This window comes from Alternaria postmessia (assembly GCF_024291825.1).
Source record: "Alternaria postmessia strain BMP 2775 chromosome Unknown scaffold_20, whole genome shotgun sequence".
In the NCBI taxonomy this organism is placed as follows: domain Eukaryota; kingdom Fungi; phylum Ascomycota; class Dothideomycetes; order Pleosporales; family Pleosporaceae; genus Alternaria; species Alternaria postmessia.
In genome coordinates this window covers 118,125-141,821 of record NW_026260093.1, presented here as the reverse complement: position 1 = coordinate 141,821, position 23,697 = coordinate 118,125, and the positions used below count along the sequence as shown (strand labels likewise).

Here is a 23,697-nt window from a genome sequence, read left to right as displayed (position 1 = left end):
AATCATGCACTTCCGTTCACAGCAAACCTTCACCGGGGCGATTTTCCGTCCCTCCATTCAAAGGGAAAAAGGGCCCAAGACACTGATGTTTGGCTAAAAAACTGCGTGAAAAATCGCACATCAGATAGTTTTAGGTTTTCCGTGTTACTTCATTAACCTTCTTGATTAAAGAGGCCGTAATGTTAGCGGAAGATATAAAACACACCTTCAATACTTGGTCTCTTCTCTATACCATCATCTGTATCAACCCCTCCAAAAAAAAATACAGGCTGTTCAACCCATGCTTCCTTCTGTCTTTTCGCTTTTCTCCACAACGTACTGAATGCAGACATGAGATCAGCCCGTCTTTTCGACAGGATGGTCTTTTCACTTGTACAGCCGGAATGATAGCGCATTGGTATTGGATAAGTATACATAAGGTATATGCCTCACTGATCTTCAGTTCACTATCCAAGTTGTTTGGAATTGATCAAAAGCTGCAACAACTTGAACATGTCATGATATTTTGAGCCAATGTTCGCAACTCGGGCAGAGATGAATGTCGTTTTACCCAGGCCTTCTCTCAATCGACTACATCATTGTAGAACATATCAAGATGATGATATTGTTTGCGCATGCCTATCTCCAGTGAACGTCTTTCAGTTGGACCTTGCTCAAAAACAAGACAAGAAAACTCATGTCCTGGTTATGTGATCGTATTTGGAGGCGGCGAGCTTCAAGCGTGTTTTTGATATAGTGATGCAGACACTCGGAAATACTTATGATGTACGTGCTGTCCAATCTCTTTGAACATGGTTTTGTCAGTCTCGATCGGTCCCTCATGGCGATCCCTGAATTGTGGCGTGACAGACTTCGCAAACATGCTTGCTGCATAGGCCAGTACAAGCTTCCGGATAAAACTGTGGAGGGTGTAAAGACATGGTAGGTCAGCGTCGTAGTACGGTTGCATTTGATCCAGCAGTAGCACTATTTGCCGAAAGGGTCGCGTCGCAGCCGTGGAAGCCGTGCGGAAGTCAGTGCGTCAAGTGGGTAGGGCCCAATATGAGAGCGATGACGCTCTGTTGCTTCGGTCTGAGTCCTTCCTATCGGCAACGATGGAAGTCGGTGGGAAGCGTCGGATGTTAAGTACCTATCCATAAGCCTGCAGGTACCGCTTCATGCCGGCTCAGAGGCCGCTACTCTCCGTCGAAGTAGATGCGCGTTGTGGAACATCGGTACCTGGATGGCTGTTGATGTGTTTGGCGATGCAAGGCAGTGTGCTAGAAAACGCGACAGCCAAGGTGGCATGTGGTGATGAGTAAATAGATGCATCGTGGTGGTCAAAGGGCAGGGACAGTGCATTGACCGCCACGTGCGCTAACGATGCTGGGAGGGAAAGCCGCGATTCTGATCCACACAAAATTAACTACTGCCCCTCCATCATCACGTCCCGCACAAGCTGCACAAGCCCGACGAGGCGCAAAATCGAGGGAAAAAGCACGCGTGCCTTTATCCTGACACAGTCCCTCCCGCCAATTCTTACCCCATAACGCTGTTTGCGGGTGCAAAGACAGCAGTAATCTCGCCCGATCCCCCACTGCCACTTCTCACCGCACCCACCACCCTTGGCTTTCTCTAGCCCATCACCAATACTCGCCGCAGACCCTGTCACATACTCGCAACCATGGACGTTGCCGGCCTGCGGGATAGGATTCAGGCGACTCTTGACGCGAACGCCGCCATCAGACAGCAAGCTGAACTTGACCTCAAGCATGTGCGTGTTGAATGCTGGAAGAATGCCTACCAGACGGCAGACTGATAGAAACATAGGCCGAAGAAAAGCCAGGCTTCACCGACGGCCTGCTGAACATCCTCGAGCAGGAACAGAACAACGCCGTGCGCCTGTCGAGTAAGATGCGCCCACGACCACTCTACGCCCGTGGCCTTCATCACTAACGCGTGCCTACAGCCGTCGTCTACCTCAAAAACCGCATTTCCAAGGGCTGGTCGCCTGCCGAAGAATACAGCCAGGCCATCCCTATACCAGAGGAAGAAAAGGCTGCCTTCCGCAGTCGCCTCGTCCCCGTCCTCGTCGCCTCCCCGCCCCAAGTGCGCCTACAGCTTATTCCTACCCTCCAAAAGATTCTCGCATACGATTTCCCTGCCAAATGGCCAGACTTCCTCGACATCACTATACAACTACTGAACGCTGGAAACATCGAGTCAGTCTTCGCTGGTGTCCAGTGTCTGTTGGCGATATGCAAGATCTACAGATTCAAGTCGGGAGAGAACCGCGCAGATTTCGACAAGATAGTTGCCATGTCCTTCCCTCAGCTGCTGAATATCGGAAACTCACTGGCTGGTGAGACGAGTTTGGAGGCTGGCGAGATATTACGGACGGTGTTGAAAGTGTACAAGCATGCCATCTACGTAAGATTTTCACGGGCATAGCATATGACGAGTAGCTGACCAGACCATAGTTCGATCTCCCCGCATCCCTCCGCGACCAGCAAGTCATGGTTGGCTGGTGCACACTGTTCTTGACTGTCGTAGGCAAAGAACCCCCAGAGTCGTCTCTCCCCGAAGATCTCGACGAGCGGGAAGTAAATCATTGGTGGAAGGCGAAGAAGTGGTCATACGCAAACTTGAACAGGCTATTCGTTAGGTACATAGAAAGACTATGCATGACTCACTTGGGCGTGGCTAATCACCAACAGGTACGGCAACCCGTCTGCGCTCGGCAAGAACAACGAGATCGACTATACCGAAGTAGCCAAGACCTTCATCACCAACTTCGCGCCCGAGATCCTCAAGGTCTACCTCCAGCAGGTCGAGAAATGGGTTGGAAAGCAAGTCTGGTTGTCAAAGGCCAGCTTGTACTACACGCTCAACTTCCTCGACGAGTGCGTCAAGCCCAAGTCCATGTGGACCCTCCTCAAGCCGCACACCGACAACCTCATCGCCCATCTCATCTTCCCTGTCCTGTGCCAGTCGGATGAAGACATCGAACTCTTCGAGGAGGAGCCACAAGAGTACCTACACAGAAAGTTGAACTTCTACGAAGACGTGACCGCCCCCGACGTCGCAGCGACAAACTTCCTTGTCACGCTCACCAAGAGCCGCCGCAAGCAGACATTCACTGTGCTGAACTTTGTCAACGAGGTAGTCAACCGATATGAGGCCGCTCCCGACAACGAGAAGAACCCAAGAGAGAAGGAGGGCGCGTTGCGCATGATTGGTACGCTCTCTGGCGTTATACTAGGCAAGAAGAGCCCGATCGCAGACCAGGTCGAATACTTTTTCGTCCGCCATGTGTTCCCCGAATTCCGAAGCCCCCACGGTTTCCTTCGTGCTCGCGCATGCGATACCCTCGAGAAGTTCGAACAGCTTGATTTCAAGGACCCGAATAACCTCATCATCATCTACCGTAACATCCTGGAGTCCATGGCTGATCCAACGCTCCCGGTCCGTGTTGCTGCTGCCCTGTCACTGCAACCCCTCATCCGCCACGATGTTATTCGAACCAACATGAAAACGAACATTCCCCAGGTTATGCAGCAGCTACTGAAGCTCGCTAACGAAGTCGACGTTGATGCCCTTGCCAACGTTATGGAGGACTTTGTCGAAGTTTTTGCTCCGGAATTGACTCCCTTCGCCGTGGCGCTGAGCGAACAGCTGCGTGACACTTACCTGCGTATTGTGCGGGAATTGGTATCAAGAAACCAAGAGAAGGGCGACGAAAGCGAGTACGGTGACTTCCTTGATGAGAAGAGCATCACGGCTCTTGGTGTCCTACAGACCATTGGTACTCTTATCCTTACCCTGGAAAGTACACCTGATGTTCTCCTGCATCTAGAGACCATTCTCATGCCTGTTATCACCATTACCCTCGAGAACAAGCTTTACGGTATGCAAACCTGTAAATACAACCGCTTCAGCCCCATACTAACGTCTTCGCAGACCTATACAACGAGGTCTTTGAGATCATTGACAGCTGCACCTTTGCTGCCAAGAGCATATCCGGAACCATGTGGCAAGCATTTGAGCTGATACACAGGACATTCAAGGCCGGTGCTGAGCTATATCTTGAGGGTATGCGCCTTCTTTCTTGCCGGTCACCAATACGTCTGCTGACTATGTATAGATATGCTCCCTGCGCTTGAGAACTTTGTCAACTATGGTACACCCACCTTGATCCAAAACCGGTCTTACCTCGATGCAATTGTCGACATGGTCAGGACAATCTTCAAGGATGACAAGGTTGGTGGCGTTGATCGCATCTGCGGTTGCAAGCTAGCCGAGATCATCATGCTCAACATGCGTGGCCATGCCGATGACTACGTCCCTGAGTTTATCGGACTTACGATGCACGTGCTGATGAACGATGAACCCAAAGTAAAGTCTTTGAGGATACATCTCATGGAGGTTGTCATCAACTCCATCTATTACAACCCTGCTTTGGCGCTCCATGTGCTTGAGACAAACGGCTGGACCAACAAGTTCTTCAGTCTCTGGTTCTCGAGCATCGACAACTTCACCCGAGTTCACGACAAGAAGCTCTGTATCTCCGCCATCTGCTCCCTCCTCACACTACGAGCTCAGGACGTTCCTGTAAGCGTACAGCAAGGCTGGCCACGCTTGTTGCAGGGTGTCACCCGTCTATTCCAGACGCTCCCCGCAGCTCTGAAGAGTAAGTTTCCATTTATCCTGGTCCACTAGCGATAACTAACACCTAAATAGACCGCGAGGAAGCTAAGAAGGAAGACACATTCGATTACTCCGCCGACTTCGAGGAAGAGGAAGACGAGGAGTGGGAACAGGAAGCTGACTGGAACAACGAGGCAGACGAGACTGAGGATGTCAAGGACGAGAGTGCCGCTTATCTCGACTTCTTGAATGAAGAGGTATGTACATACCACCCGGTATTGGAGATGCAAGCTGACCAGAAATAGGCGCAAAAGTTCAGTTCCATCGATGATGACGATGATGATGAGCTAGAAGAGGAAAGTCTCCTCGAGACACCGCTTGACAAGGTCGAGCCATATGGCATGTTCAAGCACGCATTGCTACGTAAGTATAATCTAACGAACTGTGCCGCAATTTCATACTGACTGCATCAGGTCTCCAACAAGAGCAACCTGCGCTCTACGAAAATCTTACCAAGAACCTGAGTGCGGAGGAGCAACAAGTGGTCCAGGGTGCTGTCCACCAGGCCGATATCATCGCCCAAGTTCAAGCCGAGGCTCAAGCTGCTGCTGCCAATGGACACCCAGGATTGCCGCCACAGTAGAAGCATGATTTATGATTCGCGTCAACAATAAAATCTGCCCTAGAGGTATACACAAGGCCTCGCTGTTTCGAGAGCCCACGAGAAGCTCGGCGTATATCTTCAGGCTACAGTTTGACGAGGCCAAACTCGGAGATTGAAAGGCGAAGTAGGGCCTGGGCCTTCTAGTTGGCCTCTTTTTAGCGAGCATACTGGCGTTTTGACTCTTTTCAGGGAAGACGCTTTGGACCGGAGGTTTGTTCCGGCGGCTGCTAGTCAGACGGTGTAGTATGGCGTTCGTTTGGTGTGTTGGTATCATTGTTATGAAAAAGAGGAGGACGATATCCACGAGAGGCACCATTGCTTGGAATGAGATCATGTATGCGGAATGATGTTGTCGCCGGCCTAAAGGCCACAGTAGATAGTGCACCTAACATAGGAGCAAACTTTACAAGACTACCACATTGACTTGTCGTGAGACCTTTACACCAATATCGTGTTTTATCCGGGATTTACGATCATGGTTGATAGGAAAAGGCGTGTGGCTGCCCTGTCGATCGTAAAGGAGGCCGCGGACCACGCTATCGATAAGCCACCGGCGCAAAGCGTCATCGTGGCTTGTTGATATCCCGCGCGAAACGTGGTAGAAACTACATCTGCGCATCGCAACCCGACAGCCATCTTGACACACCTATCGCTGTCCAGCAAAGATTCCTCATTTGCACGCGACTACCAATCCTCGGTTCTACCCTAACAAGCGACTCGATTCACCTAGTACAAGTCCGACTCCCAAGCGCGAACGACTGCGGCACACGGTCGCATCTCCCTACCGTCATCCAGCCTCGAACATACGTGTTACAAAGCCCCTGGGCAGAGTGCTTCCATCATGTCGCGCCCGGCAGTCTCCAAAGCGCAAACCACGTACCCGATCTTCGTCAGTAGTGTGCCTGTACGGACTTCATGAGACATATACTGACTTGGTACGCTCGCATGCAGGCTGCAACATTCGCTAGTAACAGACCGGGCGTTCTCGTGGTGGGCGGAGGTGGAGGAGCAGGGAGAAGCGGAGTCAAAAACCAAATTACAGCATACGACTTTACTTCACGAGCGCCGACTATACAATCTTTCGCGGAGATTGAAGCAAGCAAAGACGATTCAATAACTTGCTTGGACAACCTTTCCACAAAAGATGGCCTAATCTTGTTCGCTGGAAATGGTAGTAGCGAGGAGGAACGGTTGAAGGGCAATAACGAACATTTGCGGGCGTTTGAATTGAAATATCCAAAGAGTGCCGAGAAAACAGATGGAAAGGTCGATTTCGTCAGTAAGACTCAGCTCTTCAAGACACCCAAGTCGGACGGAGGTAAAAAGGAAGGCTACCAGCGGATTGCCAAACTATCCCCAGCACGTCGGACGACGTCCAGTACACCCAGCAGGCGAATTGGCGCGATCGCGTCCAGCCTCGCAGGAGATGAGAATGAGATTGTCATCTTTAGTGCAACCTCGACTAAACCAGCCGATCAAGATGTAATAGGACGAATCGATCTGCATCAAGGCCAAGAAGCAAACGATCTGGATATCTTTACGCAAGAAGAAGGAGAATTCCGGATAGCCTACGTAACGGATTCAAATGTCTTTGTCCAGGATGTGAACTGGGACTTCGATCAGAGGAAGACTAAGGGCAAAAACGAACATAGGAAGCTCTACACAATACCTCACGTTGAGAAAGGCGCCAAGAGTAAGCTGAGATGCGTACGGTGGCTTTCGTCGAAACACCTATTGTTGTTGAAGAATTTGCCCAACAGGACCGGAGTCGAGCTGCTCCTCATACATCTTTATGAAGACGGCCCGGCAAGCGTCGTTCTGCGGAAAACACTGCCCAAGCACGTAAAAGCAGCAACAGATATGGACGTCAGCTTGCTTGATGCCGACGAAGACGGCGCCTACCAGATTGCAATTGCGGTCGCAGCCATTGATATATCCTTGACCGTCTATACAATGGACTACCACGGGCCAGCAAGAGATTCTTTGAGCTCGTTCCATGCATTCAACAGCTACGATAATGTAAGTGGAAAACATACCCGTAGAATCCGATATATGCTAACAGAAGCAGGTTCACGATGTGCAAATGACGAAAGCCGTCTTCTCGCCATTCTACAAGCCAGAAGTGTCCACTGGCCGCCAAGCTCCACCCCAGTACTTGCGTCTGGCAAGTACGTCGTTGGGAAACACGATCAGCGTGGAGACCTTTCAGTTGCAATATACCGGATCTCGCTATGTGCTCCAGACAGCGCGTTCGAGAAACTTGTTCACAGCGGCTACCTACCTCGTCGGGGCCATGATGGTGGCAGTCATTGCTCTACTAATACAGTCATTGGTGGACCCAGAGGGCAATCTTACGAAGGGCATACTACCTGCCAGTCTACAGAACGCGGCAAGCCGACACAAAAGCTTTGGCGAGACATTGCGCGACAAACGCCACAACGCCATTCTCAATAACGCTAATTCACCAGTGGTCAAGACATCGCATCGCATCGCCGACTTACTACACCTTCACCTCCCTCATGTCATCTCCGACACCAAACCATCGGAGCCTTCAGGTCAACAAAAGGCCCTCGTTATACATCACGACCCAGAGTCTGACGGTACTCTTAGCACAGAAGTTCATGCTGGAGATGAAGATGTTTTGAAGAAGCATGCCGCCGCTCGAAAGTGGGAGGAGCTCAGCCACGAGGAGAGGAATCAATGGAAAGAGAAGCTGAGCGATGCCGGCATGTGGGCTGTGGGTGAAGGCGAAACTATCCTGAAGTCGATATTCTTTGGGCAGCTCGGTGGAGCAATCGGCCATGCTGTTGAGGGCGTATTGGCTGGCTAGATCGGAGACATCACGACGGAACAACGATGTAATGGTCATTGTGGGTACGATCGGGCGGTTGACGTGCGTGCTTCATGGCATGTGATACCTAATGTCGATAATGGGGCCTATGCGGCGTTGTCAATATGGTGCTGTGCGGTGAATGGATGTGTATCATAGTGAACGGGAGGTGTCTCTAACACATAAGTGCCATAGGATCACTTTGTTGTACCGGTAGCAAAAGTAGAACAACTAGCAGATGATGCATTTGAATCACAACATCACATTTTATTGTTGGATTAGCTTGTCTCCACTCACCTTGTAATTCTCACCGCCGTTACTAATTCCAGACGTCTCGTCCTGGGTTGCGCTTCCCCGGTGTGCGGATCGGGACTAGCTCCCGAGGCTCGCGTGAGGTCAAAGCGCTAGTCCGCGTTCGTGACATACGTCGGGCCTGCGTCCAGTAACTTTGGCAACACCAATTCTCCCCACGCGCCCCTTCTAATAACGGTTCTTCTCTCCTTTTCATGGATGGAGTGAGAACACAGACTCTTGCTGCGAGAGGCTTCAGTTGAAGCAGTCAAGATGGCGCAGCACGCCTTTTCGGGCAACCTGGACCGCATAGTCCAGAACCTACGTTCAAAGTGAGCTCTCTGAAGCACAGCAATTGCGACGGGCAGCTGACAAGCCAAGACATGACGATACGCGACAGCGGGCAGCCAACGATCTGCGATCGCAGGTCGAACAGGCGCATCGAGGTGAGAACCGACGCGAAGCACCCCGCCCAAGCTGTGGGAAACTGATGTCGTGCAGAACTCGCGCCCAACGTCTTCACCACGTACAACAACGAAGTATACACAAAGATTTCGAGCCTCATCGTCACAGGTAGCGACTCGAACGAACGCATCGGCGGAATCCACGCGCTCAACGCCCTGATCGACTTCCGCGGCGACGATGCGGGCCAGAAGACGACGCGGTTTGCCTCGTACCTGAGGGCGGTAATGCGGGGTCAGGACATCACAGCCATGGTGGTAGCAGCCAAGGCCCTGGGAAGACTCGCAAAGCCCGGCGGTACACTCACGGCGGAGCTGGTCGAGGCAGAGGTCAAGGGCGCCCTGGAGTGGCTGCAGCTGGAGCGTCTGGAGAATCGGCGCTTCGCTGCTGTCCTCATCCTGCGGGAACTGGCCAAGAACTCCCCTACTCTTATGTACCAGTGGATTGCGCAGATCTTCGAGGTCATCTGGGTCGCCCTGCGAGACCCCAAGGTTCTCATACGAGAGAGCGCCGCCGAGGCCATCAGCGCTTGTTTCGAGATCATTTCCCCCCGCGACTCACAGATGCGACAGCTATGGTTCGGCAAAGTCTACGACGAGATCCTACGCGGCTTCACCATCAACACGAATGAGGCGATCCACGGCTCGCTCCTCACCATGAAGGAGCTACTCGACAAGAGCGCCATGTTCATGAACGACCAGAAGTACAAGGAGACGGTTGAGCAGGTACTCAAGTACCGGGAACACCGCGACGCGCTGGTACGGAGAGAGGTGGTACTCATCATACCCATTCTTGCTGGTTATTCACCGACCGAGTTTGCGACCAAGTACTTACACCAGTGCATGCTACATCTCCAGGGTCTGATCAGGAAAGACCGCGACAGGGACAAGGCATTCGTGGCTATTGGGCAGATCGCAAACGCGGTCGGAGTCGCCATCACACCATATTTGGAGGGCATCTTAGGCTTCGTACAGGAAGGTCTCATCGCAAAGGCGCGAAACAAGGCCGCCATCAACGAAGCACCAATATTTCAGTGTCTCAGTATGGTTGCCGCAGCCGTTGGTCAGGCACTTACCAAGTCTGTTGAGCGGCTGCTGGACCCCATCTTCTCTTGCGGTTTGAGTGACTCGCTCTTCCAGGCCCTTGTGGACATGGCGCACTACGTACCGCCATCACGTCCCATGATCCAGGACAAACTGTTAGATCTCCTCAGCCAGATCCTTGCCGGACGACACTTCCTACCCCTTGGCAGCCCGTTCCAAGTTTCACAACCTCCACAGATCTGGACACGCGATCACAAGGATCCTCAAATCATCGCAGCACGAGAAGCTGAGATCGCGCTGGCACTGCATACGCTCGGTAGTTTCGACTTTACAGGCCACGTCCTCAACGAATTCGTTCGTGATGTTGCTATTCGATACGTAGAAGCGGATAGCTCTGAGATCCGGAAGCGTGCCGCCCTCACATGCTGTCAACTCTTTGTCAAGGACCCGATTGTTCACCAGACTAGTACTCACGCGACCAAGGTCGTTGGCGACATTATCGAAAAGCTCTTGACAGTCGGTGTGGGCGATGTTGATGCGGAGATCCGATGGGACGTCTTGATGGCGCTGGACGCACGTTTCGACCGTCATCTCGGAAAGGCAGACAACGTCCGTACGCTCTTCCTCGCCCTCAACGACGAGATATTTGCTATCCGAGAAGCTGCAATGTCCATCATCGGTCGCCTGACAGCTGTCAATCCGGCTTATGTGTTCCCATCATTACGAAAGGTCCTCCTACAGTTGTTGACTGAGGTCAACTATGCCAACAGCCCGCGCAGTAAAGAAGAGAGCGCCAAGTTGATCAGTAGTCTGGTCGGCGCTGCGGACAGTCTCATCAAGCCACTGATAGATCCCATCGTCGAGGTCCTTCTACCCAAGTGCAAAGACACTAACCCCGAGGTTGCTTCGACCACGCTCAAAGCTATTGGCGACCTTGCAACAGTCGGTGGTGAGGGTATGATCAAGTACATCAAGGATCTCATGCCAGTCATCCTAGACTTCATGCAAGATCAGACATCGGATGCTAAACGCTTTTCGGCTCTAAAAGCGTTGGGACAGCTAGCGACAAACGCCGGATATGTGATAGAACCATACAGAGACTACCCAGAACTGATGAACATTTTGATGAGCATCGTCAAGACGGAACCAGAAGGTGAGCTTAGAAGGGAAACTGTTAGGCTCATGGGTACCCTTGGAGCCCTGGATCCGGACGAGTACCAGAAGATCATGGAGCAGTCGCCAGACAAACATCTCATCATGGAAGCGCAAGCCATCACCGACGTCTCGCTCATCATGCAAGGCACGACTCCTTCAAATGAAGAATACTACCCGACCATTGTCATTAGCACGCTCATGGGACTGCTTAAGGATCCGTCTCTTGTGCAGTACCATACTGCCATCGTCGAGGCTGTCATGAACATCTACGCGACGATGGGTTTGAAGTGCGTCCCGTTCCTGAGCCAAGTCGTACCTGGCTTCCTCCACGTCATCCGGTCGACGCCGGCTGGACGCTCCGAAGGTTATTTCAACCAGCTTAGCCAGCTTGTTCGAATCGTACGTCAGCACATTCGGCCCTACCTGCCTAGCATCCTTGCAACAATCAAAGAGTACTGGAGTAGCAGTCCGCAGCTGCAAGCTACCATTCTTTCCCTGATTGAGGCTATCGCTCGCTCACTGGAAGGCGAGTTCAAGGTCTACCTGGCCGATGTTCTACCACTCATGCTGAGCGTCCTTGATTCTGATAACACCAGCAAGCGACTGCCTTCAGAGCGAGTGCTGCACGCGTTCTTGATCTTCGGCGCAAGTGCGGAAGAATATATGCATCTGATCATCCCGGTGATGGTGAACATGTTTGACAAACCAGGTCAACCGTTAGCGATCCGAAAACATGCCATCGAAACACTAGGACGGTTATCGAAGCAAGTCAACGTCTCCGAATTCGCTGCGCGCATCGTCCACCCCCTCTGCCGAGTGCTTTCTGGTAGTGAACCATCCCTGAAGCAAACTGCTCTCGAGACGCTCTGCGCACTTATCTTCCAACTTGGTCCAGACTACATTCATTTTGTACCAACAGTCAACAAGATCCTCATCGCGCACAAAGTTCCTCATGAGAATTATGGACGTATTGTGTCGAAGCTACAGAAGGGCGAGCCTTTGCCTCAAGATCTGAGCCCGGATGAGCGATATGGCGAGGACGACGAAGACTTGAATACTGCAGAGATCTCCTCTAAGAAGTTGGCCGTCAACCAGCAGCATCTCAAGCAAGCCTGGGAAGCTTCTAACAAAACTACCAAGGAAGACTGGATCGAATGGATGCGAAGATTCAGTGTCGAGCTCCTTAGAGAGTCACCACAGCAGGCTCTACGCGCCTGCACACCCCTTGGTAGTGTGTACAACCCGATCGCACGTACCTTGTTCAACTCGGCGTTCGTCTCATGTTGGACTGAGCTCTATGATCAGTACCAGGAAGAGCTTGTTCGATCTATCGAGACTGCTCTCACATCACCTAACATCCCACCTGAGATTCTACAAGTTTTGCTTAATTTGGCAGAGTTTATGGAACACGATGATAAAGCTCTACCGATCGATGTGCGGATACTAGGTATGTATGCTGGAAAGTGCCATGCTTTCGCCAAAGCGCTGCATTATAAGGAGCTCGAGTTCAACGCGGAGCAGAATTCCAGCGCTGTGGAAGCTCTCATCAGTATCAACAACCAGCTGCAGCAAACCGATGCTGCGTTCGGTATCTTGCGCAAGGCGCAGAACTACGCCGACGTTGAGTTGAAAGAGACCTGGTTCGAGAAGTTGCAGAAGTGGGACGAAGCACTTGCTGCTTATCAGAGGCGTGAGCTTGAAGAACCCGACTCTTTCGACGTTACCATGGGCAAGATGCGCTGCTTGCACGCTTTGGGCGAATGGGACCTGCTCTCTAGCTTGTCCAAGGAGAAGTGGGCCAATGCGACGCAGGAGTATCGTAAGGCGATAGCACCGCTTGCTGCGACGGCCGCCTGGGGTCTGGGCAAGTTCGCAGATATGGACAACTACCTTGGTGTCATGAAGGAACAATCGCCTGATCGCGCGTTCTTTGCCTCTATCCTCAACATCCACAACAACCGCTTTGAGATCGCCGTTGACGAAATCGCCAAGGCCAGGAAGGGTCTCGACACTGAGTTGAGTTCGCTCCTAGGAGAGTCATACCAGCGCGCCTATCTCCCAATGATTCGTGTGCAGATGCTGGCAGAGCTTGAAGAGATCATGCAGTACAAGCAGAACGACGGCAACCTTGAGAAGCAGAGGAGCATGCGCAAGACCTGGATGAAGCGGCTTAGAGGGCTGCAACCAAACCCAGAGGTCTGGCAACGCATGATCAAGGTGCGACAACTTGTCATCTCACCAAAAGAAGGCACCGATATGTGGATCAAGTACACCAACCTTTGCCGTAAGAGCAACAGAATGAACCTCGCGAACAAGGCGCTACAAAAGTTGCTGGACATCGAGAGCACTGGCGATAGCACTGTGGTCGAGTTCGTACGCAACAACGCTCACGAGATCTCTCATCCAGTCGCATACACAACCTACAAGTACATGTGGGCCGACCAAAATTACAAGCAGGAGGCTCTCGATAGTATGAAGGACTTCACCGGTCGACTCTCCGAGGATCTCGCAATGCGAACTCGGGCTGCAGCCAACCCAATGATGGCACAGAATGGAATGAACGGTATGTCCAATGGACAGCACATGTTTACCAACATGAATCCCTTCGCTGCCACGAATGGACACAATGGAGTCAATGGCATGAATGGTTCAAGCATGCTAAACGGATCAAACCTAGGTGTCTCGCCTACCGAATTAGCCGAGAGTCATCGTCTGCTCGCAAAGTGCTACCTCAAGCAGGGTGACTGGCAGCAAGAGCTTCAAGATGGCGAGTGGGAACACGAGTTCGTCCACGAGATCTTAGCAGCTTATGCAGCTGCTACACGCTACAACAAAGACTGGTACAAGGCCTGGCACGCTTGGGCTCTGGCCAACTTCGAAGTCATCAATTCGATCACATCCAAGTCCGACAGGGAGGCAACTGAAGTGCCTAATAACATCATCCACGATCACGTCATCCCGGCTATCCAGGGCTTCTTCAAGTCGATCGCGCTGTCTTCAACTAGTTCGCTGCAAGACACACTCAGGTTGCTTACCTTGTGGTTCAGTTATGGTGGTAGGGAGGGCGTTAATCGCACAATCACCGAGGGCACGAAGTCGGTACCCATTGATACATGGCTTGAGGTCATTCCACAGTTGCTTGCTAGAATCAACCAGCCCAACGCCGTGGTCAGGCAATCGATTCATCAACTACTCATCGAAGTCGGCAAAGCACATCCACAGGCTTTGGTTTTCCCATTGACTGTGTCAATGAAATCAGACGTTTCGCGACGACAGCGATCCGCTAAGGAGCTCATGGAGGCTATGCGCGAACACTCGCCAAAACTGGTCGAACAAGCCGATCTTGTCAGTCATGAACTCATCCGTATTGCCGTACTCTGGCACGAGCAATGGCATGAGGGTCTCGAGGAAGCCAGTAGGCTCTACTTCGGCGACCATAACATCGATGGCATGTTTGCCACACTCGCGCCTCTCCACGCAATGCTCGACAAGGGCCCAGAGACTCTACGAGAGATTTCCTTCATTCAGTCTTTCGGTCGCGAACTCCAAGAAGCGCGTGACTGGTGCAATACATTCAGGACTTCTGGTGAAATCGGTGATCTCAACCAGGCATGGGACCTCTACTACCAGGTGTTCCGCAAGATCGCTCGCCAACTGCCGTCCTTGATGACGCTTGAGTTGCAATATGTCTCACCAAAACTCAAGGATGCGCACGACCTGGAGCTTGCTGTGCCCGGAACGTACCAAGTCGGCAAGCAGGTTATCCGGATCATCTCGTTCGACCCGGTTGCATCTGTCATCCAGTCCAAGCAGCGGCCCAGGAAGTTGGAGATGCGCGGAAGTGACGGCAAGGCGCATACCCACATCCTCAAGGGCCACGAGGATATTCGTCAAGATGAACGTGTCATGCAACTCTTCGGTCTCTGTAACACCCTGCTTTCCAACGATGTGGAGTCACGGAAGCGACATCTTAACATTCAACGCTATGCCGCGGTTCCACTTAGTACGCAGTCCGGTTTGCTTGGGTTTGTCCCTAACAGCGACACGCTTCATGTGCTCATCCGAGAGTATCGGGATAGTAGAAAGATTCTCCTCAACATCGAGCACCGTATCATGTTACAAATGGCGCCCGACTACGACTGTCTTACACTCATGCAGAAGGTTGAGGTCTTTGGCTACGCGCTCGATAACACCACAGGTCAAGATCTATACCGTGTCCTGTGGCTCAAGTCTAAATCCTCGGAAGCCTGGCTTGACCGCCGCACAAACTACACGCGTTCGCTCGCCGTCATGTCCATGGTCGGTTACATTTTGGGTCTCGGCGATCGCCACCCTAGTAACTTGATGCTGGATCGCGTCACTGGCAAGATCATCCATATCGATTTCGGAGATTGTTTCGAAGTGGCCATGCATCGGGAGAAGTACCCCGAACGTGTACCATTCCGATTGACGCGCATGTTGACGTATGCCATGGAAGTCAGTAACATTGAGGGTAGCTATCGGACGACTTGCGAGCACGTCATGCGGGTGTTGAGGAGTAACAAGGAGAGTGTCATGGCTGTGCTTGAAGCTGTAAGTTCTTTCCTCTTCCTATATGCATATCTCTTTACTAACATAACACTACAGTTCATCCACGACCCCCTCCTAACCTGGCGCCTAAACCACCGCGACACCTCCCCCGTCGAACCCAACTACCCCTCCGAGCGCCGCCAATCAATCATGGTCGGCGACCCCAACAACCCCAACGGCAACGACCCCCACCAAATGCCCAGTATCGTCGGTCGACCCCGTCATCGCTCTTCCGTCGCTCCTCCTCAGAATAACGATGTCGATGCCAAGGAAGTGCAGAATGCAAGGGCACTGCAGGTCCTGTCCCGTGTCAAGGAGAAGTTGACAGGTAAGGACTTTGGCAAGGGAGAGGAATTGAGGACGGAGATGCAGGTCGATAGGCTGATCAAGGAGGCGACAAATTTGGAGAACTTGTGTCAGCATTATATTGGTTGGTGTAGTTTCTGGTAGGCCGCTTGCCATACCCTATCGGTCTAAGCAAACGATTGCTTGGTGGGTGGGTGCATGAGTGGCATTAGCATGGTGGAGTTTTGGGACATGTGCTTTTCATGGGCGAGTTTCGTGTATTAGTATGACTTGTTCATTTCACTGAGCGGCATTGCAGTGGTGCTTTTCGTGTTGGGGAGAGTAGCGAAACAGCTTGTAGTGGGTGGTGAGCCTGCTGCAATAATGATGATATTACTGATTTTATGAAAATTTCTCAATGTGATCGTGCGTGTACTTTGATCATGTCACGTGGATTTTCGATTGAGTTTACTGCTGCATACGAGACATCTCACGATATCGTCTCTTGTGGGGGAAACAATCCTGCAGGATTCAGAATATTGGGTTTCGTGCTATCCGAAGCTGGCAGGCATCGTGGTTCGTGATACGAAGTAGTGAAGATCTGTGTTCCAAAAAGAAAAGCATGCACTTGTCAGCTATGACGCGTATAGGGTAGTTTCTTTTCTCTTGCCGCGTTTGCCAGTACCGAGGCGGAACGACGGCAGACGGTGAAGATTATTTACCAGCTGTATGGTAACGGTGTTCTAGACTAACGTCTGCTGAGGATTGTTCGAAAGAGGAAGGCACCGATTATTGTCCGTAGAGATGCAACGCAGATTTTTCGGTTTTTCGGGTAGAACGCTTCATGCAGTGGATGAAACTGCACAGAAAAAAAGTATCGCATGGTTCGAATCGTATACGCCAAACATAACCAGTCGCTCGAAGATCAACATCATCGTAGGACGTCAGTCACCGCGGTCGAATCTGGGGCCATCAACACGGTAGTCTACCAACAGAGGTCGAAGCCAAGACGCGGATTATGGATATGTCGAAGATACACCCATACGTCATAGCGTTGGGTCGAGAAGAACCAAGTGGGTCAAGGGTCTCCGCGTTCTCTTTTGCGATCGAAGATGCCGTTCGTACCAGATCTAATCCGCGCACATGACAAGATGAGCGTGTCGTGATGTACTCATCATCCGTATTAACCGCCGTAGTTGCGATAGCCTACGCGGAAAATATGATCCTGTAGCAATGCTGACATAGCGCGGCTTGCGTGGGCCTTGAGTGGTTTGCTCGTGTGCTTGGTTACCGTGCCCGGACAATATCGCATACATCAACATTGGAACATACGAACTTGAGTTGGATTGGGCCTGCATATCTCCTTGTATTGGGCTGTTGGTGTTTTGAATAGACGTTGGGTATCTAGATACGGCCTGGTTCTCGGCCGTGCTGGCCCTGTCTTACTGTACTGACAGAATCTCCGAGAGTCCACAAGCAGTCCGCTCGCTATCACGAAGACGCTATTCCCGCCAGTGATAGGAGCGACATGGATGTAGACCCTTGTTACGCGATCAAAGACGGTGACGGTAACCTGCAGATAGCAGTCTGAAACTCGAGGGTTTGCTCTTGGATTATGTTCCGAGTTCCCGCTAAACAGAGGCATTTCAAGGGGGCCGGCTAGATAGCCGAGATGGTGTGCCCGCTATGGCCATGACTACGCAACTTTGCTGGCTTCTGGTTTGTTGCGACTGGAAGTGCGGCAGATCGACGGGGTGGGGGCTGGTCAAAAACTGTTGTAGCGGTGCTTCAATGGGAAGGCGTGCAGATACATAGGGTTGGGTATCGCCGAAGTTTTGTTTCAGGTCTTCACTTGAGGTTCTTCTACAGTCTTCTCTTTCTGTTTCGCGTCAAAACAAAGGCTCCGATTAGCTCTGCAGAGGCGACGATAGGACGATAGGAGAGTGACATCATTGGGTTGTTGCTGAACCACAATTTCCAAGACATTCGCTCGCCCCGCGGGCCCGCTTGTACCGCTGCGGCCTGACTTGGCATCATGAGCCGCAACGCTCAGAACCTCCGCTTGCCAACTAATGACAGCTTCCCACCTTTTTCCAACGTTCAACGGCCCGCATCAAGTTCCTCTACCGCCTCAGTGTCGAGTGCAGAGGAGAGGCTGCAATGGCGCAGTCACCCGAATGTCGCGACGCCGTTTGCGGATCCGTCATTTCAGAACCCGTTCGATGACCCCAACCTCGCATTGGCATCGCCCCTGAGCCGCGATGAACCTGAAGGCCTTGCAAACGATGTTCAGAAGCAGATTCAGCGGGAAGAGGAGGAAGAGGAGTACCATGGGGACGCCAATGAGAGGACCGACACGACTTCCACAGAGAAGACCGATGATTCCGTTCGCCAGAACCCGAGGGCATTGACGGCTGTCACTAGCAGGAGCACAAAACACAGCGCTCGTGCAGCAGACGTGCCGGAGGATAGGAAGACGCTCAGCTTCAAGGAGCGCATACGGCATTTTACCTGGACCTGGTTCTGCCTTACCATGGCTACCGGAGGCATTGCTAACGTGCTGTACACCGTGCCTTTCCGCTTCCACGGCCTCTACGCGCTCGGTTGTATCTTCTTCATCTTCAACATAGTCCTGTTTCTGTTCAATGTCGCGATGATCTCTTGCCGATTCTACTTCTACCCACGAACGTTCAAGGCTTCGTTTTTACATCCTACCGAATCGCTCTTCATCCCTGCGGCCATGGTCAGCTTTGGTATCATCTTGATCAATGTCAGTCAATATGGAGTTGACATGGCTGGGGCGGGAGAGTGGTTGGAGCGATGCATGATTGTGTTGTTTTGGATGGACTGCGGCCTTGCTGTTTGCTTCTCTATTGGCATCTACCTGCTCATGTTCGTTTCTCTAATCAATTCTCCAATGAACGCTATGCTAACAACTCTAGGTGGTCAACCACAACTTTCACCATCTCTCAGATGACGCCCATTTGGATCTTCCCAGCATATCCTTTGCTCATCATCGGACCTCATGCCGGTAACCTCGCACCCAAGGTTGAGGATCCAACAATATCACTCACCATCATCTTGACCGGATATGTCATCCAAGGCATCGGCTTCCTTGTGTCGCTCATGATTTACGCTGCCTTCATTTACCGTCTGATGACACAGAAGCTTCCTAAAGAATCCCTCCGCCCGGGTATGTTCATCAGTGTCGGTCCTTCTGGATTCACCATCGCCGGAGTTGTCATGATGGGCCAAGAGCTTCCAAAGACCGTACCCAGCGACTTCATGGGCGAGGGCAATGGCGAGCTCGCTGGCAAAGTCGGCATGATATGTGCAAATTACATGGGCCTCTGGCTCTGGGGTCTAGCACTATGGTTCTTCTTCGTAAGTGTCGGCGCGCATTACTCATGTGCCAGGCGCGGAAAGATGGACTTCGCCATGACATGGTACTCCTTCATCTTCCCTAACACCGCACTCACGACATCCACCTTCGCCATCGCCCGTGCCCTCAACGGCAACAAGCCCATCGAATACATCGGCTGTGCAATGACTATCGCACTCATTGCCATGTGGTTCTTCGTCATCTACATGAACGTTCGCGCTGTCGTCATCCGTCAAATACTGTGGCCAGAGAAGCAAGAGGATAGGACCGAAGGTGGGTGGAAACAACAAAGTGCGGAAGAACAGCAGAGGAGGCAGAGGGAAAGGGAATTGGCTGATGGTGGGGAGAGTATGAGGGGTAGAGCATGGAGTCGGGCGAGGACATTTACCAGGCGTGAGGGTCAGGGGACAGGTATGCCTACGTTGGAGAGGTCTCAGACTGATGCTGGTGCGCGTAAGAGAGGATGGAGTTTTAGGAGGTAGGAGAAATGAGTTGCGCGTACAAAGAAAAAAGGTTACTGGTATTTGTATAGATTTAGTCGATACCCCTTAGAGCGATGTTTTGATTGAGCGTTGGTATTGGTTTTGTTAGCTACATGTAGATTAGTTGTTCTGTCTTATCAACCAGAAAATTTTACGAAATCTGGTCTCATCCCAAGCATGTTGGCATTTGATACTATAGGGATCTCACCGGATGCTTTGGAGCCGGTGTTCCATGGCTAGAATTGGTCAACAGCACTCCCCATGCCTGGGTGCTTGCATCTAGCCGAGCCAGCTTGCTAAGCTTAATCGGGTTAAAGCATTGGTGTGGACGAGATGGTACCGTGGTCCTGCGAGGTCGACGCGTCGCGACTTTTCATGCTGCACAATGTTTTCAAGCGCTCTCAATCTTCTGGACGACAAAATAATGAAGCCGCGTATACATGATCGCGTAAGTTCAGTGTAGAAAGATGTCGTCCATCGCGTTAGGTATGTTGGAATGCGACAGGCTGCTGGGGCGAAGCCGCAAGGTCCTCCACCCGCAGCCAATCACACCCGTTTCGTGGCGTGGACAAGATAACTTGGCAGCTATGAGCTCAGCCTCCTATCGCAGTCTTGCTGCTACCTAGACTCAAATCCTTGTTGCACACTCGAACTTGAGACCTTCTGTATCCTCTCTCCCGTTCCGGAGTCCTCCTTCTTCCATTCATCATCTTTTCGAGGTTTATTCAGTGAATATCAATCATTATTACCTAGGTACTACCGCCATGCATAGACAAGCTGCCTACCCATACGTCAACCCGGTTCTCGCTTCCACTAGACCCTTGGCTACCTCCGCAACCGTCTCCTCTGCTTCAGCATATCCTGCCACCGCAAGATACTCGGGCACCTCCTCAGACTTCTCCGCTTCGGCGAACCGCAACGATGAACAAACAAGCTCGCAGCTGACGAACGCTGAGAGCGAGATAACACAATATTTGAGAATCCTGGTTGGCGACCACCTGGAGCTGGATGGGACCAATGGGCCAGAAACCGATTTACTCCCCTACGAGCATGTGCGAATGCTAGGTCATGGTGGCACAGCAAGCGTTGAGATGGTCCGCGATATTCATACGGGTTCGGTTTACGCACGAAAGGTCGTCAAGAACGTTTATTCGCGTAACATGAGAGAAGCCAAGCAAGCGCTTCTCAATGAAGTCAAGATCATGAAGCGCTTAGTTGCGCATCACCATGTCGTCCGAGTACATGCTACCTATACTAAAGGAAGAGAGCTTGCCATGATCCTTGACCCGGTCGCGGATGGCGGAGACCTAGCGAGCTTCCTACAAAATTACCGTGACCAAGGCTTTTCCTGGCATAAAGATTCTACCAACCAGGAGAATCTTGCCCAGAACAATATTTTGCGCAAAGCTCCTTACTGTTTGGCTTCAGCCCTAGCCTTCATCCACAAACAGACTATCCGACACAAAGACATCAAGCCACAGAACATATTGATCCATCGGGGGCGCGTCATGTACACAGACTTTGGTCTTGCGTACGACTTTGGTGACGCCGGCCGAAGCACAACTACTGGGTACGTACAAGGTATGACCAGACGATACTGCGCTCCTGAGGTCATCGAGCGTGGAAGTCGAAACTCAAAATCGGATGTCTTTTCTCTTGGATGCGTATTCATCGAGATCTATTTAGCCCTGGCGGATGATGCTGAGCACGATCAGATATATCGAGGGCTCTACCATGAGGTTGTTTACTCTCATCCAAATGGCATACCGCTGCCTTATGGCGCGTCACTCAAATTCCGAATTCTTGCGCTCCTGCGAGCAGTGGTTCCGAAGATGATGCGGAAAGACCCGAACTTGAGGCCCTCTGCCTGCGCAGTCGCCAACCTCATCTTGACTGATGAGAGTTTCAGCAAAAGTCCTGACCTATGCGTAGAATGTAGTGGATTCTCTATTTCGGGCGATAACAACGAATTACTTCGTCTGCTGCCAGCCACCATTTAGCAAGCTCACGGGCATGAGGGTAAAACAGGGGTCAAAATCCAGGCTCTCATAATTTACAGATGGATACAGATCTCTGCATACTATGGGGGATCTGGAAACTCACTTAGTCTACATCAATCGATACGACATCCATACTGGCGGGTCGCCTGCTCGCCTTATTTGGCATGTTCGACACACCGGAGGAATCTAGCATTGAACATCAAGTGTCATGTAGAGATCTCTCTTGGACTTGCTGAGCCAATAGACTTATGATTATCGACTCCTTCTCTAACTCTCTAAATCATTGGCATATCCTCCATACCCGGGAGATCCGTCAGCCAGCCATCATGCTCCTCATGCACACGGTTGGGTACAACACATTTGTTGCCATCAGCAGGCTGCTGCGTCTTCAAGCTACCGCAGTTCGCACCCATGCAGCCCTTGGCGTCATCCATAGCCTTCTGAAGCGAGTCGTCCTTCCAGCCGAAGACGTAGTCTCCATGCTGTCCATATCCGGTGTTGTCTCCCGTGGAAAGAACGAAAGGCTGAGAGCCATCGGCGGGCCACTCGGCTCTGTTGTTGAACTTGCTAGTGTCCCAGACGATCTAAAATGAAGTCAGCTTTGGTGTACGAGTGAGAGAGTCTTGGAACTTACCTCGAGCATGACCTGCGGGATCTTCACCGGGTGTGTTGAAGGACATGCGCCACCAGTGCCAGTACCAGAGAAGAGAGCGGGGCCATTGCTGGGGTATGCGACATGAGACTTGTGGTCCGGCGAGTCGAGGTTTTTTCCGTCCCAGCATCTATCGATGGGTCAGTGACATACAAGAATGGGTGCTGCGAGTGGTTTTACTTACGTTGGGTAAAGAATGTTGCTGCGTATGCCACCTGGGCAAGGTGTCGTAGGGAAGCCTTCGGTGTCGAGCCTTGATACGTTAGCATGTAATTGAGTATAATGAAACGTGCATCCTCACTTAGCATCCTGGCAAGGTGCAGCATTGTCACCACCAAAGTTAGGCGCGTTGTAGCAGCGAAAGCAGGTCTGAGACTTCAAATTCTTGGACTTGCGGTTGGTGGCATCACCCACGAGCATACGGAAGCCCTATGTCCAGTGTTAGATAACAGAGATGCATACATAGCTACCTTCCTTACGGGCTTGAAGGCTGTGACTTGGCCCTTGCCACCAGAGACGTAGTAAACGACGAATCCTCCAGTAGTCTTGCCGGTGTATTTGTCGTTGAACAAATCCCTATATCATGTCAGTACGAAGAACGACTGACTGTTGATTGAAATACTTACCTGTTAGGAATTTGAGGCACACGCTTGTAGGTTCCGTTACGTGCCTTGAAGTACACGTTCGCGGTCCAGTAGTTGGAAAGCTTTCATCCACTCTGTCAGCCATTATGCCCCACGCATACATCTTCCCATTTTGACTTACATCCTCAGAGTACCCGCATGTAGTGCAAGTCGCCAGCTTGGAGATATCGGTTGATTGCATTGTGATGTTGAAAGCGTTTCCTCCAACCACCTGATGCATATGTGGTGATGGAGCTTGGCCAGGGTTTACGAGGGGATCGATCCGATCGATGACATTCTGAGCGCAGCCAAAACGCAACATAGTGAAGCCCTGGCCGCCAAAGCCTTGAGGCATAGCCTGCGCGAGGGCGGCGAAAAAGAGAGTCGAGAGAAGCATGACGACTGAGAGGTTGATTCACTGGAGGATGCAGAGATGGATTGAAGAAGTACGGAAGGATGCAAGGAAGATGCAATGGCAGATAAAGTACTTCGAGAGATTTTCTATGCGGTGTTCACACGAGCCCGATGTGATCCAGGCGTGGAATGTTTGCCATCCATCTCACCTTCGACGTTTGCTATACAACTGCCGACCCCATCTTTACCAAAGTATACATATTGGGGTTACCACAAATT

The 23,697-nt window shown here is 51.6% G+C and overlaps 6 protein-coding genes across 6 annotated transcripts; 5 read left to right on the top strand and 1 right to left on the bottom strand.

Moving 5' to 3' along the window:
* Window positions 1-1,663: 1,663 nt before the first annotated feature.
* Window positions 1,664-5,269, top strand: J4E82_004293 (uncharacterized protein; the record flags this gene model as incomplete). The annotated part of the gene is made up of 10 exons (XM_051730572.1): window positions 1,664-1,753; window positions 1,810-1,888; window positions 1,949-2,409; window positions 2,460-2,644; window positions 2,697-3,886; window positions 3,940-4,071; window positions 4,124-4,669; window positions 4,720-4,883; window positions 4,932-5,049; window positions 5,100-5,269. 10 exons carry the CDS (start codon window positions 1,664-1,666, stop codon window positions 5,267-5,269), a joined length of 3,135 nt encoding a protein of 1,044 aa, XP_051589621.1.
* A 966-nt stretch (window positions 5,270-6,235) lies between these two features.
* Window positions 6,236-8,120, top strand: J4E82_004292 (uncharacterized protein; the record flags this gene model as incomplete). Its single annotated transcript, XM_051730571.1, has 2 exons — window positions 6,236-7,309; window positions 7,359-8,120. 2 exons carry the CDS (start codon window positions 6,236-6,238, stop codon window positions 8,118-8,120), a joined length of 1,836 nt encoding a protein of 611 aa, XP_051589620.1.
* A 564-nt stretch (window positions 8,121-8,684) lies between these two features.
* Window positions 8,685-16,090, top strand: J4E82_004291 (uncharacterized protein; the record flags this gene model as incomplete). Its single annotated transcript, XM_051730570.1, has 4 exons — window positions 8,685-8,743; window positions 8,793-8,857; window positions 8,913-15,643; window positions 15,698-16,090. 4 exons carry the CDS (start codon window positions 8,685-8,687, stop codon window positions 16,088-16,090), a joined length of 7,248 nt encoding a protein of 2,415 aa, XP_051589619.1.
* Window positions 16,091-17,960: 1,870 nt separating this feature from the next.
* On the top strand, window positions 17,961-19,789 carry J4E82_004290 (uncharacterized protein; the record flags this gene model as incomplete). Its single annotated transcript, XM_051730569.1, has 2 exons — window positions 17,961-18,817; window positions 18,868-19,789. The coding sequence occupies 2 exons, from the start codon at window positions 17,961-17,963 to the stop codon at window positions 19,787-19,789; spliced, it is 1,779 nt and encodes a 592-aa protein (XP_051589618.1).
* A 440-nt stretch (window positions 19,790-20,229) lies between these two features.
* On the top strand, window positions 20,230-21,789 carry J4E82_004289 (uncharacterized protein; the record flags this gene model as incomplete). Its single annotated transcript, XM_051730568.1, has 2 exons — window positions 20,230-20,237; window positions 20,562-21,789. The coding sequence occupies 2 exons, from the start codon at window positions 20,230-20,232 to the stop codon at window positions 21,787-21,789; spliced, it is 1,236 nt and encodes a 411-aa protein (XP_051589617.1).
* A 275-nt stretch (window positions 21,790-22,064) lies between these two features.
* J4E82_004288 (uncharacterized protein) lies at window positions 22,065-23,461 on the bottom strand (the record flags this gene model as incomplete). Its single annotated transcript, XM_051730567.1, has 7 exons — window positions 22,065-22,373; window positions 22,424-22,571; window positions 22,626-22,694; window positions 22,743-22,870; window positions 22,921-23,017; window positions 23,068-23,147; window positions 23,207-23,461. The coding sequence occupies 7 exons, from the start codon at window positions 23,459-23,461 to the stop codon at window positions 22,065-22,067; spliced, it is 1,086 nt and encodes a 361-aa protein (XP_051589616.1).
* Between the last annotated feature and the right edge of the window lie 236 nt (window positions 23,462-23,697).